Below are 15885 nucleotides of genomic sequence, written 5' to 3'. Positions count from 1 at the left end.
CCTTGGGGAGATGGGATATCAATGGTATTAATATTATTTTGTAATAACATTAATATTATGATATTATCATTAGTTTTGTTATTCAAAGCGGCCTTGGAAAAACGCCACGATAAAGCTAACTTAGCATGGATATACACCTCAACATGCAACCCCATTGACGGCAATGGTGGAGAAAACCCACTCGGGGGAGAAAACCCCCTTGGGGAGGGGGGCAAATGAATGTGCTTCGACCTTCATTATGTAACCCTTAGTCATCCTGTCAAGTTTGGTTGAGATTGGATAAGTAACAACAGAATGTATTTGGGTCAAATTTCATCAGACAGACACCAAATGGTGCATTTTAGTATGATGATGCTGGTTTCATTAATGCTAAATTTGAAGCTGCTCCGTGGTTCCTTCTTTCAACTTTAGTTGTTACTGTTTGTATATGTCTTAGGTTTGCATATTACACTTTTGAATATGTCCTGAGCCTAACGGAGTAGCAAAATGGCAGCCGTATGATTTATTTTTTTCAGAGGTAGGTAGAGTCAGGTTATAATTGTGGGTGTAGTCATTCCAGCTGTTCAACCAATGGTTGAAATGAAACATACTTACACATTTTGAAGTTCGGCTGATTATATATGGACAGACATCACACAATATTGCATAGGAAATGAACCTGATATGTCCACAGTCATGAGCCCATTGATCCAAATAGGCCAACCCAAATGCAGATGAGAATATTTAGCTCCACCACCAAAGGTGGATGGAGGTTATGTTTTCATCCCTGTTTGTCTGTCCGTTTGTGAACAACATATCTCAAAAAGTTGTGGACAGATTCGGACTAGATTTGGCAGAGAGGTAGCGTATGTGACAAGGAGGAAATGGTTAAATTTTGGTGAAGATCCGGATTCGGATCCGGCTACTATAATTTTTTTGAGTGATTCTTCACCATTGTGAGATGAGATAAAAAACGATACATGGCAGGATATCTCAAAAAGTTATGGATGGATTTGGATGAAACTTGTTGGACTGGTTGTGTGTGTGACAACGAAGAATCGATTCAATTTTGGTGAAGATCCGGATCCGGATCCAGCTAGTAGAATTTTTATAGTGATTCTTCACCATTGAGTGATTATGGCCAACCACGTGGAGGTATGCTCTCTGCTGAGTGCTGTTCTAGTTGACAGTTCTGTTTTGCTATCTAACTTTGCTCCTTTTCTTAGGGATGGCAATACTTTCAAGATCCTTCTGGCAACTGATATTCATCTCGGATACATGGAACGTGATGCAGTCCGTGGGAATGACTCCTTCGTTACGTTTGATGAAGTCTTGCAACTTGCACAGACACACAAAGTATGAGGGCTGACCGCCCTGTCCTTTTCACAAAGCCCCCATATGCATTTATTAACACAAAAATTATTTTGTAGACGAAACAAAGACGATCGTTTCTACTCCAGGTGGACTTTGTGCTGTTGGGTGGTGACCTGTTCCATGAGAATAAGCCTTCACGGAAGGCTTTGAATTCCTGCATAGCAATGTTGCGAAAGCATTGCATGGGGGACCGTCCAGTTAGTTTCCAGATGTTGAGTGACCAGGCCGTGAACTTTAGTCACAGCAAGTAAGTTTTTGGGAGAGGTCTGCACTTGTTGTGAGAGATTGGTTTCATGCCTGGAGATGCATCTTGCAAAACTTCTATACCTTTTAATTAAAAATAAATTATTTTCTTTTTTTTCAGATTTCCTTGGGTTAATTACCAGGATACAAATCTCAATATTGCTCTTCCTGTGTTTAGTATCCATGGAAACCATGATGATCCAACAGGGGTAAGATTTTCAGTCAGTCGTGATTACCTATCTCCATTTCTTGTTCAAGTACAGTACCGGATTTGGGCCTAAATGTACTTCAAAACTGAACTTTAGACTCGATTAAACAAGCTAAGTTATTTTGAATGCCTGTTTTGCCATTTTCTCCTCCAGGTAGATGGATTGTGTGCTTTGGACATATTGGCAAGTACTGGGCTTCTTAACCACTTTGGCCGTGCCACTTCACTAGAAGATCTTTCCTTAAGTCCTCTTCTGCTGCAGAAGGGAACCACCCGCATTGCACTATATGGCCTTGGTATTAGCTCCCCATACATATTGCACAAAATTGGGGCAATATTGACCCCAGAGGTTTTTTAAATCCTCCAACTTTTGTGTTATTCTTGCTTTTTACTCTTTATTTTGCTCCATTCTTTTATCAACTGGTGGATCTCCACATTTTGCCTTTGGAAGGGGTCAATATTATAACCTTATTCTTTTGTATTGAAGCCACGTCAGTATCAGCTGGGCCCGTTAAGGGTGGTTTCACATGAATGGTAACTGATTTTTAAACATATTTTCATTTGTTTATTTATTTGTCGAGTTATTTGATTATTTAGTACTTTTGTTTTTTCCCTTCAGTCTCCATTGACATATATCTTTCATTGCAGGTGCAATACGAGATGAGCGCCTCTATAGGATGTTTCTTAACAAACAAGTCACCATGTTACGGCCTTATCAGGATAGTGATGCCTGGTTCAGCATCTTCGTTGTCCACCAGAACAGGTTTCATTTTTTCCTGGCTTGCCTTTGTCTATTATACCCATGTTTTTTTTTTTTTTAAAGGGGGATATTTTAATCGGCTCCACCGTCGGTCATGCGATCTCTTCCGAAACGATTAGACAAAAATTCACCAAACTTTGTAGTTATGATCACCACATCGCAAGAAGGTCCAAGATCACTGTCTGTCAGCTTTGACCCAAGCCACCTATGGTGGAATCAAAAGTTCAAATACCAAAAAATGCAATTATGGGCACATTTTTAATGGAGCTTTGTAAATGCAATCAACATTCGGGAACACATGAAATATGTAACGTTTTTTTTGTACTTGACCCCCGCATCATACACAGGGGTGGGGCCAAAGGGGTTAAAAGAGAAAACAAGTTAACTCAAAACTTGATATTGGGTTAATCCTGGTGCAACTTTATGCTTTATCTTTCAACTTCACTTTCGATGGAAATCGTGGGGATTTGCGATGACGCACAATCGACTTTGCTCTAGTCTTATTACCCCACTAACGAGAAGTGAAAAGTAGGGTTAAGCACTTGGTTCATGGCCATCCGACAGACAGCCTGACGGACTGTCTACAAATGTCAGTTTATGATCGAGGAACAACTTAGTCACGTGAAAAAGTAAGTACACCCCATTTAAAGTTTTGACTTTTTCAACATATTTCAACATACAGCTATTTGATCTTCATTTCAGCAATATTGATAGATAAAGGTGATATAATATAACAAATATCATGAAACATTTACATTTTGTAGTCCATTGTATAATTTAAATAAACATAAATGCAAATTTCGCATGTGGAAAAAGTAAGTACACCCTTGGCTCTAATAGGTGGTATTGCCCCCGATGGCAGAAACAACCTCAAGTAGGCGTTTCTTATAACTGTCTACCAGTCTCTGACATCGACTGGGAGAAATTTTTGCCCACTCCTCCATGCAGAATTCTTTCAGCTGTGCGATGTTTGAGGGGTTTCTTGCATGCCCAGCTCGTTTCAAATCCCCCCACAACATCTCGATGGGATTTAGATCCGGGCTTTGACTTGGCCATTCCAGAACCCTCCATTTCTTTCTTTTCAGCCATTCCTTGGTGAATTTACTGGTATGTTTAGAGTCATTGTCATGTTGCAAGGTCCACCTTCGGTTGAGCTTCAACTTTCCGACAGATGGCCTCACATTATCCTCAAGCACCCTCTGGTGCAATGAATAATTCATAGTGGATTATATGATGGTGTGCTGCCCAGGCCCTGATGCAGCAAAGCTGCCCCAAACCATAATATTTCCACCACCATGCTTTACAGTTGGTATCAGGTTCTTGTGGTCAAATGCTGTCTTTGGTTTTCGCCAAACATGTCCTCTGGTACTGTGGCCAAATAGCTCTACCTTTGACTCATCTGTCCAGAGCACATTGTTCCAGAAGTGCTGGTCTTTGCCTATGATGGAAATTGACGGAAACCAATTTCAAGATGGCTGCTGTGGTGGCCATATTGAAAATCGCAGCAAGCCTATGAACCTTCCACTACTCAACCCCAACACACACTGCAAACCTGGATTTAATCGGACAAGCCGTTCTGCTCGAAATTGATGGAAACCAATGTCAAGATGGCTACCGTGGCGGCCATATTGAAAATCGCAGCCCGCCCATTTTCGAAAGGATCCTTCCTCTACCCAACCCCAACACACACTGCAAAAATGAATTTAATCGGACAAGCCATTCTGCTCGAAATTGACGGAAACCAATTTCAAGATGGCTGCCGTGGCGGCCATCTTGAAAATCGCAGCACGCCCATTTTCGAAAGGAACCTTCCTCTTCTCAACCCCAACACACACTGCAAAAATGGATTTAATCGGACAAGCCGTTCTGCTCGAAATTGACGGAAACCAAAAGTTGGCGGACGCCTGGATGACTGCCGTGGCGGCCATATTGAAAATCGCAGCACGCCCATTTTCGAAAGGAACCTTCCTCTTCTCAACCCCAACACACACTGCAAAAATGGATTTAATCGGACAAGGCGTTCTCCTTGAAATTGACGGAAACCAAAAGTTGACGGACGTCCCGGCGCTGCCCGGACGACGCACGTGACGACAATACCCCTTTGCCCAATTTGGGCTGAGGGGTGAAAACTAATGTAACATGTTAGACAGGGTGGTGTAATAGCCACTCTGTCAATGGTGGTAAAATGGCGGTAAACTTCCAGAATTCATCTGTTTAAATACGACTTTTACAAACTTTATTCTATTTAAATTGAAATATATACTTGAACACCGGAGAGCCCAAATTGCCTTATTTTCACTTTCAAAACTCTTCCGTAGAGCCCTTAAGCAGTACCTGGACATGTTACATAAGGTGGGGTATAAGATTGCTTCAATAGCACTGAACTTCCGGAATTAAAAAAAAAACTATCTTTAATGTCATTATTTTATTTAAATTGAAGTATATACCTGAACACTGCATGGTGTAATGTGTTCTATGAACAGTCTCGTTTTAGCTTTTTTACTTAGAAATTGAGGCGCACGGAAGATCTAATCAACAAAGGGTGAGATGGTAACATTCCAATTATGGAATGCTGGGGAACAAACTGATTTAGTACGATGGACACAATGGCATGGAGGTATGTAAGCAGCAAGAGATCACCTGGTAACTTTTGAGAATTGAAAATGGCAGGATGAGATTGATGCAGGGAAGTGATTCCACAGGCAGAAGGAAAGGGGACATAGTATTTGGAAGTACTAAACTGAAAGCTTGGATTTGGAGTTTTTAACAGGTAGTATGTCAGCAATTCATTAATTCTGATTGGTTCCCAACTTTTTCAAATTCACAGTGGTGGATAAATGTTGCAAAAATTTAATTTGAAAGGAAAGATACTAAACTTGTGAAGAATCACAATAAAAGACTTGAAACAGTCTTCCAAGCAAAGAGAGGTTATAAAAGTATTCAGAACTCGTTTGTCCTCATTGAAAACATCGAATTGTTTAATGTAACTTCACCAACTTGATATACATAAGCTTATTGTTGATGCTGTTTGAACGCAATTATTTAGCACCCTATATGATAGGGGAAGGCTTATACCTGTTGTTGGGGTTGTTTCTACAATTGGAGCCCCTAATTTTAATAGTACTACAGAGTTTCTTGCACTGATAGGAGTACTAAACCCCATTTAGGTTATTTATATTGTTATGGTTCTCTACGCCGCCCTTAATCCCCTTATCAAGGGGGGATTAATCCCCTTGTCTTTCTGGGCTTGGCGGAACCGAGACTTGAGACGTCACACTCTGATACACGCGGAGTAGGGTTTCGGGACCACTTCTCGCTCGTACCTAATTCCCCGTGCTGCCCTGGGAGCGAGGAAACAAGCCTCGCACGAACCACGTGTGGTTTGAGTACGCCAAGCCGATTGCGTACACGTGGTCCGCGCAGTTACCTAAATATTGGAACCCGATTAGAGCGATCCTATTCGTGCCACGCTTAGTCAAATGAGGAAACCACAGGAACGATCGAATCAGGAAGAAAGGAAGAACAAACGGTTTAGTTATTTCCCACACGTATATACAAGGTTCAAGGACGAAGAGACACAGAGCAACCTTAAGCAGTCTTAACTTATCCCTTGGACAACGGGCCCGTCTCACACTCACACAGGGAATTGCAGAAGGGTAGATGTTCCCGAACGTGTCGAGAGATGGTCCCCGTCCGGCTCTCCACGGCCCCGGCACGTCCCGCGAAGATGGTGGCAGGCGAAGGCAGGGACTTGTAGCGCGTCTCCCGAACAAGCAGATGATGGGGAGGAACGGCAAAGGGCGGACTTTAGCGCGGCTGGCGGTTACTCAGCCGTTCTCGCTCGCGCGTCTCAAATGCGTGGTATTCGGTTCAAGCGCGTCTGGCTGCGCCCGCATATCTGTACCGCTCTCGTGCAAGTGCGTGAAGTTCATCAAGTTCATCAACTGCCGCGAGCCCTCCTTTGCTCTCGGCTTTCCCGCACTAGTCCTTTAGTTCGAGTCCTTTGCTGTAAGTCCTGTTGAGGGTTTTGCGCAGCGGGTCTTATAGCTACGCCCCCCCGAACCTTCTGGAATCTGCTCGAACCTTCTCACCACGCCCTGTGACGCAACGCCACCGTCACCACCTCTGAGCTCTGATTCGTGGCTCGTGCTTACCGTCATCGCTTCTGCCGCTCCGCCTCGGTCCTCCTGACCTTCCGAGCCTGCCTCGAGTGCCTCGTGTTACTCGCCCAAAATGAACCCAACGTTGATGCAAAAGGGCATGAGGCTACGGACGTAGGATTGTCGGTGGAAGTAGGGCCTCCTGGCTCTACTCAACGCAGAACTAACAAAGGAAAAGGACTAAGCTTACAAATACTAAGACATAACTATACTATCGCGTGGCTACATGTTGCTTGTGTGACTAACTATGGGGGGCAAATTTAACCTTTATTAGACTCACTTGACGGACTCAAAACCGCAACAATATATTTATTTTCTTCCTGCATTTTCTGAGCTGTATCTCGGAACCGGCTGGAACTTTCAGAATGAAATTTTGCATTGATAATGTGAATAAACATTGTGCAGGATTGACCTATTTTTTGACCTTGACCTATTTTTAAGGTCCTGACTCAATTATAGACATTTTAACATTTTTCACCATAACTCGAATAAGGTTTGTCCGATCGGAAAGAAATTGCCCTCTAGATAGCCGCTCCTCTATGTCTGGATAGCAAGTTGCATTTATGCTTAGTTTACATCACACCACTCTGGGTTAAAGGTCAAGGTCAAATGGTGGTCTGAAAAAAAATGCGTTTTTTGTCATCGCTAAATTTTGCCAAATCGGAAGCTCAAACCACTTGGCCTTCCAAGATGTTCTTGCATTGTAATAGTGGATCTGCGCTGAAGTTGTGCACCTGATATTTGATTCATGTCTTTGACCTAATTTTTCAGATTGTAACTGAATTAAATAAACAACATCTTTTTGATCATAACTTCAACAATCTTCCTCCGATTTTCATGTTGTTGAGTTTTATGAATTGAGTGTAGACAGGGACACATTTTCTTGATCTACTCTCTAACCCTAAATGTTGAAGGTCAAGGTTATATGGTGGTCTGAAAAAAAAAATATGGCCTTCATTGGATCTTGGGCCAAGGGTAAGTCGTGGGTGATTGCCAATGGTAAGCCTTCCCCGGCCGGCTGGTTCCCTTCTTTTTGCAAGTGGTATGCAATAATTTTATTCAACATTCACTGTATAATCATTCGGTTATTTAACTTTTAGCTGTGGTCTGTGACTTTTTAAACTTTAAATATACACAATTTTGAACCTTTTCTCCTATGAGCCCGATCTTTCAGGTTTTTACTCAATTCTGTGTATCCTGATATACAGTACAACCTGTTGTTGCCAGGGCTAAGCACGGCGCTACCAACTATCTTCCCGAGCAGTTCTTATCAGAGTTTTTGGATCTGGTTGTGTGGGGTCACGAGCACGAGTCCCGGCTAGAACCCGAACGGAACCAGCAGCAGCTTTTTTACGTAACACAGCCTGGCAGCACCATCGCTACTTCACTATCACCCGGGGAGGCTGGAAAAAAGTAATTTAGAGTTCCATAAATATTTCCAATGCCTCTGATGTTGCACCGTTGTGGTCAACCTTTGTGTAACCAAATGTCCAACCATTATGATAAAAGGTCTGCATATTCCATTTAAGACAATGTTTTTATCAAATGGTAGTTTCAAATTCTGGTGTCAATTCTGCTTTACACACAGGTTATCCCATCTCCAACTGACTATTATAAATGTTGTTCTACCTTCGCCACGTGGAAGAAAATGAAGAGCAATACAAACATGACAATAAATGTTCTTTTTGAGGTTGTCTTATCACAATTGGTCCCGAATACTTTGTTTTAATGAGAGAGAGAAAAGCAGATGAACTTTTCTTTTTGTTTGCAATGCCGTGCATATCATTTATGCAAAATCCTGAAGTTATTTATTTGTTTATCAAGTTTGTGTTGATTTGGATTATGTTTTCCACGGACAGGGATGTAGTACACTGCTTTAAAGGCTTTTATACTAAATGCTTTTATTATCCCTTCCCCCACTGTACTCGCATAGGTGTGTGGGCCTCCTCCAAGTGCAGGGGAAACGGATGAAAATCGAGCGCCTTAATCTTGAAACGGTTAGACCCTTCCACCTTGAAGACGTTGTCCTGGCAGAGACGAGGATTGCTTCTGATTATACAGATGCTACAAAACGCATTGAGAAATACTGCATAGAAAAGGTATTCTTTTTTTGTAGCTTTCATATGTTTGTTTCCTATCTGCTGGCAATTTCAGCAGTAAAAAGGGGAGTCATAGAGTCTTTCCTTTTCCAAAGGGGTTCGGAGAAAAAAAACATTACTTCTCTTCAAATGGCATCAGCAAACTCACCAACCACTGAGAGAAATGTGTGACACTTCCTGGAAACTGCATAGAAAAGAACGAACGTCTTCCTTGAATTTTGCTGGTGCAAGGCCATTCTTTCGTGTTTTGGGGGAGGGGGAAACACATGTGACTTGCGTCTCAGACGTGTTATGAGCATGTGGCGGTGGTTGAGAACACATTTCTTATATATGATTGTGAGCACAGAGCGGAGTCACCAGGGGTTTCTGAAGTACCTTCTATGAGTGTAATGGGAAACAATAATTGATAAAATTGCTGTTTGTTTGTGCCTGTTTGCTCATGCACATGTGATTCTCCCAGGTGGAGACCATGCTGGAAGAGTTGGAGCTACAACGCTCTGGGAATACCCTTCAGCCGAATCTTCCCCTCATACGACTTAGGGTATACATAACTGTTTTGTTTTATTCGTTTTTAGGATAGGGGCAGAGATGCCTTTCATGAGTAGTACAACACTAGCATTTTTATTGCCCTTCCCATGTTGTCGTGAAACATTTACGAATTGACTGCAAAGTGTGGGCTCTCACCACAGGCAGACCAAACTAGGCATGACAAACAGATTTCCTTCTTTACTTTCTCTTTGCTGTTGATCTTATGAAAAATTAATTGGTGGTCGTGGTAAAGAATGGTCGTCCATGTAGCAATAAACAAGAAGAAAAATTGGTTATGAGGATGATTAGTTTAGCTCTTCCATGCACCTCAAGTTAGAATTGAGGGTTATAAAATGTGTAGTACAGGAGGAATTGCAAAGGAATTGGAGGTGGAAACATTTTACGATTTACGGAATGGTACACCCATCCGGAGGGCAGGAGTGCCCACTTGTGTACATATAATGAAAAGGAAACTCTTTTGCTGATGTGTGTGCTTATCAAATTAATAATTTATTCAAGAAGCCCAAATCTGATTCATTCAGGACTCGGTTTACAAACCTAATTATTCATTTAAACACTTATGATGCATTGAAAAACTGAGAGGAAAATTACAACCGAGCTAGACATTTTCCTACTAATCAGTAGTGCACTCAATTCCTTTTTTTTTTGTCAAAACAAAACACAGTTAATTTAAAGTAACCATGGACATCAGGCACAGCCTGAATGGGCACATTCTAGCTACCCTGTTTAAACCCCCCTCACACCGGTCTTACGGGGTCGTTACGACGTTTACGGCGGCGTTGCGGTGAAAAAATCGTGCACAACCGGGAGCATTCCTTGTGGCACCTGGGACATCTTCAACGCTTCCTGGAGCATTCGTATGGATCCTTAAGCGTCCGGGAGGGGTCGTAATTTCTTACGAGAGTTTTGGTCCAGACCAAAACTCTTGTAAGACAATTACGGCAGTGCTACGGAAATCTAGACCGCAACGCTTCCTCAACGCCTCCTCAATGCTTCCGCAACTGCCGTAACACCACCGTAAGACTCCGTAAGGCCATCTTAACCATCCGCAAGGATTCCCCCTCTCCTTGGACTCTCTGGGCAGCGGGTGCTCCATCCATGGCTCTCCTGGATAGGTCTTGCCCCCTTGGAAGTCAGCAGCAGAATGAGGGGAGAGCGGGGGGGCCCCCGTTTTTATATTCTGGGCCGGGAACCATAAGGAACCGCAAGCAAACGTAGAGGCACCGTATCTCCGCCGTGTATATCCGCAAGGAAGCCGTAGCAGTCCGTACTAAACCATAATAAACCACTGTGAATCGGTCACGGTCAAGCAAAATCCTCTCCCGGGTGTTCACGATTTTGCTCAAAAAATCGCAACGCTGCCGTAGAAAGAACATCCGTGGACGTCCGTAAAAACAATTTTTTGGTGTGAGTTACCATTTATATCCAACTACTTAATATTTTACCTCTGCTACCAAAGGAGGACGGAGGTTATGTTTTCACTCCTGTTTGTCTGCTTGTGAGCAGGATGTCTCAAAAAAATATTGATGGATTCAGACAAAATTTGGTGGACAGGTTGGTTGTGTGACAAGGCCGAATTGGTACAAGTTCGGTGACGATCCAGATCCGGATACGATAAACTTTTACGTGATTCTTCATCATTGAGAGATAGGGCCAAAAACGATACATATCACGAGATTTCAAAACGTTGTCGACACGTTATGACAAAAAGTGGTGGATGAGGGGTAGGCAACAAGAACAAGCCGATTCGATTTTGGTTCAGGTGTGAATCCAGATCTGGCCTATCGGTGAGATACAAAACTTAAACTGTTCAGGCAGGCGGAGGTATGCGCTCTACTGAGTGCCGTTCTAGTATTAGGATGGTTTAATGACGCTTTATGAATGTGATAAAATGAGTCAGCAAATGATACATTTGAGCATCATTTTGTTAGAATAAACGTTTTTATAAAGATCATAATATGCACAAAAAGAAACCTTTTCCAGTGATTCTTGCTTATTCAGAATAATTCACCTTTGTTGGTGAATTGACTACTTGTGTTCTTAACAGGTGGACTATAGTGGAGGTTTTCAGCCTTTCAACTCACTTCGCTTTAGCCAGCGGTTTGTGGAGCGTGTGGCAAACCCCAAGGACATCATTCATTTCTTCAGACACCGAGAACTCAAGACTGGCAAAGGTCTGATGATTCTGTGGTTTATTCTGGTTTCACATTGCAGTTTATTCTCCTCTCATTATAGTGCATCTTTGCCTTGTGTATTAAATTTACATCTGCATTGACCACATGTCTTGCCTTCAAGAAACTAATCTGGTGGCTTTCCCTCCCAACAATATTGTGTTTTTCACTTGATATGGCTATCCTTGCTTTGATTCGCTCTTATCATGTATGATTCAGAAAGCGTGGATTTTGGAGCGGACATGCACGAAGTCAGTCACGGTGACACCACGCAGAGGGTGGAAGATCTTGTGAAGTCATACTTTCAGACAGTAGAGCAGGTCTGAGACTTGGCATGTGATTGACAACATATGGCAATTAACTTTTATGATTAGCTTAATCAATTGGGCATTTAAAGGGTTGAAGACCAAAGTATGGATTGGAGAAAAAAAAAAACAGAAAAAAACCACTGGAGTCCAGCTGTACTTTATTGTGTAGAATAAAAACAAAACAGATGACAAATAGAAGTTGGTATCTGACAAAGAGTAATCAAAAAAAAAAAGTATATACTGTATATATATATATATATATATATATTTATTTATTTATTTATTTATTTAAATAAAAAATAGTCTTGAAGAACCAAATGTTATTTATAACCACAATTATTCTTACCTCTTGGGGTCAACCAGGGACTCTGACTGATATTCAACTCGGTGAGTTATAGCAGGACTTTGGAATTTGTTCAAGGTGCCGGCAATAGATCGCCTATTCTTCATGAACGATACTCGGGTCTTTAACGCCCACCAACTAATGCTAGCATTCGGGACGCCCAATAAAATGTCCATCCGAAGGATGGCACACACATTGTTAGCTTGCCCTGCATGTGTAATATCAGGATGGCAGTTTATAGTTCGGCTGAGACTTGAACCCAGGGGAGACTGATTTTAACCGTTCAGAGGCGAGTGCACATTCGAGTCGACAAAAGTATAAAGTTAAAATTTTTTACACAAAGTCCAAGGCTCATGGAAGAGCTAGAACACAGGACGCTATAGCAGAGAGAGAGCGGATGGGAAACACCAACAGCAGGCCCAAGGGAAACAATAGAAGGAGATGGACAAATGATGTGGGTATGAATGAGGAATATGGGAAGATGCGGGGGGTGGACAAGATGGATAGAGGAGCAAACTCTCAAGAAGGAAAAGCTGCAAATTTAATAGGATGGATGGGTTTAACAGTGGTAGAAATGATCATAGTTTTGGACGGGGGATGTTCTGAGATGGTGGTGAACAGCTGTCTTGAAGACCTGGTGGGAAGAGTGAGATTGAAGGGAATGTGGAAGTTGTTTCTACAGGCAGGAAAAAAAGAGGAATGAATGAGTGGATGTGAGCAGTGATTCTGGATTTTGGGGGTTTCCCCAGAATGGTGTTGATGGTGGACCATGTGCACCTTGCAGAAACCTGGCAGGAGGGAGAGGGGGCATGGGCTAGAGTGTGCAAGAACAGAGAGGAGACTGTAAAAGACAGAGAGACCACAGACCTATCTGCAATGGCAAAGTGATAGGCCCATTGCCTTGGCTTTGCCACGGGAGATTCCATTGATCTTGAAGGCCTTTGCTTACACTGTGTCAAACTAAGTAAAGTATGAGGCAAGGGCACCAAACATTGGGGAGAGCAGCACTCCATCAAACTGTGGATGAAGGCCTTGTAGGTGGATAAGAGTTCAGGTGTGCCAAGGAAGTTAGACACAGGATGCTTTGGAGGCCAACGTAGTAATGTGGTTTGCCCAAGAAAGATCATGGCTGATGGTTCAGTGGTTTAAAGGTACACCTTGCAGAAGGGTTTAAAGTGGTTTAAAGGCCTTTTTGCCTAATTGTGCCTCCATTGTTGGAACAAAACCTTTACTGCCACCTTTTAGTCACAGCTTTATGCAAGTTTGCAGTACCCAAACATGTACTAGAAGGTATGCCATTGCAAGTTCATATATGCCATCGTCCAGGACATTACAATAGTCCCACTGAAAATGTAGTGACTCAAGTTAGCGGAACAAATATGCTGTTCTGATGTTTATCACAGATTTAAGGAAGGAAAGCTAAGATGCACTGTTTTGTTTACCTGTATGTGATGTGCATGCACAGAGTTCCCAGCTGTCTGTGTTGTCGGAGCGGGTCATGGCGGTTGCAGTGGCAGAATATGTGGACAAGGATGAGCGAGAGGCAATCTCAGAGCTCGTCCAAAGCCAATTGAAGGCTGCCGAGACGTACTTGCTGAGCCACACGGTCCCACCCGAACCGGAAGCAATAGAACAGGAGGTCAGTGTCTTGAGAATGAGTACATATAAAGATACGCAAAAGAAAAACAATTTGAGAATATGCATATGTATATATATATGCATATGTATATATATATGCATATGTATATATATATGCATATGTGTATATACTGTATATATGCATATGTATATATATATGCATATGTATATATATATGCATATGTATATATATATGCATATGTATATATATATGTATATATGTATATATATATATATGCATATGTACATATATATATGCATATGCATATGTATATATATATATGCATATGTATATATGTATATACATATGTATATGTATATATATATATATATATATATATATATATATATATATATATATATATATATATATATATATATATATATATATATATATATATAATGTATATATATTGTTACGGTTTTTAAGAACCTTCACATGTAAATTTAGTTCCCTTATAAATTCCCTTATAAATGACCCCTGTGTACATTTCCCCTAAATTGGCTGTTAATTAAAGATTGTACCTTAGTTAGTCCATGAACAACACGTAGGACACTTTAGGACCTCTCTATAGTTATATCATTATTCTGTGTTCCAGGTAAGGCTGTGTTTCCAATAGTTGACTCGACATTGCATCAATCAAATAAGATAGTTCCCCTTTCGATTTATCCCCAATCATCTCCTCTCTGCAAGGTGCCAGTAACAGTTGGGCTGTTTTCGGTGGGAACCTTTCGGCGTCTCCTGCTCTTCAAGTGCAGTAGCGGTAAGGCAGCGTTCGCTGCCAGTAACAGTTGGGCTGTTTTCTTCGCCCAAACTCCATTACCCACGAGGCCAGGATCGGAGAAGAGGGAGGAGCCGCCTCGTCATCAAAGGTGGAGCCAGAGAGCCCTTAACGACCAACCAGGGCTCGGTGGGCATGGCTTGATAGGGCGTGGCAAGAAACATCTAGAGAGTTTGAGAGGGTTCCAAGGGCGTGGCAAGAAACGTCTGGTAGGTTCGAGAGGGTTCCAAGGCGTGGATATAAAAAAAACCCTTGGCGCGAGGCCCCCACCAGAGAGACGTGGGAGGACGTTCATGAGAAAGGAGCACTGGAGAGAGACGCGATACCAACCAGCACTGACGACCGGGTTTTCGCCACTGCACCGGAGCGTGGACGCTCACGTGGGCCACCAACGGCGTGCCGCGATTCCCGAACCTCCCTGCCCACCAGTCCTGTGGACCGTCTGCCCTTCTCATCCTTCCCGCCATTCCTGCCTGCAAAACACCATTAGTGTACGTGAGTTTGTTCTGTTTGTCTTGTCCCTCGGTATAATTAAGCTTGTTTAAGGATTTGCGCTGTCTTCTTCTTCTGTACATTGCTCTCGTTTCTCCTTTGGTTTCTTTGGTTTTGTATAGTTAGTTAATAAATACCTGTTCCTCCTTATTCTTTGGTTTTCATTCTCGTCCGATCGTCTTCGTGTTTTCCCTATTGAATATCTGTGGCACGATTTCTGCCGAACCGCTTATGAATCGGGTTAGTCCTTTGCTAACGGCTCGGATTCCAGATTGCTAAACCGCTCGGCAAACTCCATCTTGTCCGGGATTCGAGCGGTACTTGTCTCCCTGTTTTGCAGAGGGATTGATAAAGGTATTCGGGCTAATACCTGGACCAATAACCCTGATCAATCCCACCCCGCAAAAGAGCGTTACAAGTACCAGGAACGGTCGGACGGCCAGCTTAACAAGACAAGGGGATTAAACCCCCCTTGCTAACGGGAGTGCCGTCCCCCGGATCCTTAACAATTGGTGTCGGGGAGTGGGATTTGGACCCGAACTAAATTTTTGATCCATCTGGAAAATTTGGTCAAAATTATGAGCGGCCGAAATTGTTATTAACATACCAAATTTAAATCGTGCCATGGATGATCAAGGCGGTCGGATGCCGGTAGGGGCAGAAGAAGAGGAGTTGGAGGTAACCCAGGACCCCAGGGAGGAATTGGAGGAGGAGAGCAATGAGAATGCGGTTGTGGGGATTTCAGGCGCACAAGATGGCGGCCTCGCGTTCAGGTTGAA

General features: G+C 42.6%; 1 protein-coding gene across 5 annotated transcripts in view; it reads left to right on the top strand.

Moving 5' to 3' along the window:
* MRE11 (MRE11 double strand break repair nuclease) overlaps positions 1 to 15885 on the top strand; it is a 121110-nt gene that overhangs the window by 18907 nt on the left and 86318 nt on the right. For all 5 annotated transcript variants that reach the window (XM_068128544.2, XM_068128541.2, XM_068128545.2 and 2 more), the window contains exons 2-12: positions 1206 to 1335; positions 1440 to 1600; positions 1718 to 1805; positions 1959 to 2100; positions 2453 to 2567; positions 7952 to 8137; positions 8658 to 8823; positions 9284 to 9364; positions 11420 to 11546; positions 11763 to 11863; positions 13660 to 13833. In XM_068128544.2, the coding sequence (XP_067984645.2) occupies positions 1206 to 1335; positions 1440 to 1600; positions 1718 to 1805; positions 1959 to 2100; positions 2453 to 2567; positions 7952 to 8137; positions 8658 to 8823; positions 9284 to 9364; positions 11420 to 11546; positions 11763 to 11863; positions 13660 to 13833 (1471 nt within the window). The remainder of the gene's footprint in view (positions 1 to 1205; positions 1336 to 1439; positions 1601 to 1717; positions 1806 to 1958; positions 2101 to 2452; positions 2568 to 7951; positions 8138 to 8657; positions 8824 to 9283; positions 9365 to 11419; positions 11547 to 11762; positions 11864 to 13659; positions 13834 to 15885) is intronic.

Source organism: Myxine glutinosa, chromosome 9 (genome assembly GCF_964187855.1).
Source record: "Myxine glutinosa chromosome 9, kmMyxGlut1.1, whole genome shotgun sequence".
Taxonomy (NCBI): Eukaryota; Metazoa; Chordata; class Myxini; order Myxiniformes; family Myxinidae; genus Myxine; species Myxine glutinosa.
The sequence above is the reverse complement of the archived record's forward strand: the minus strand, read 5'-3'. Positions and strand labels throughout refer to the sequence as shown.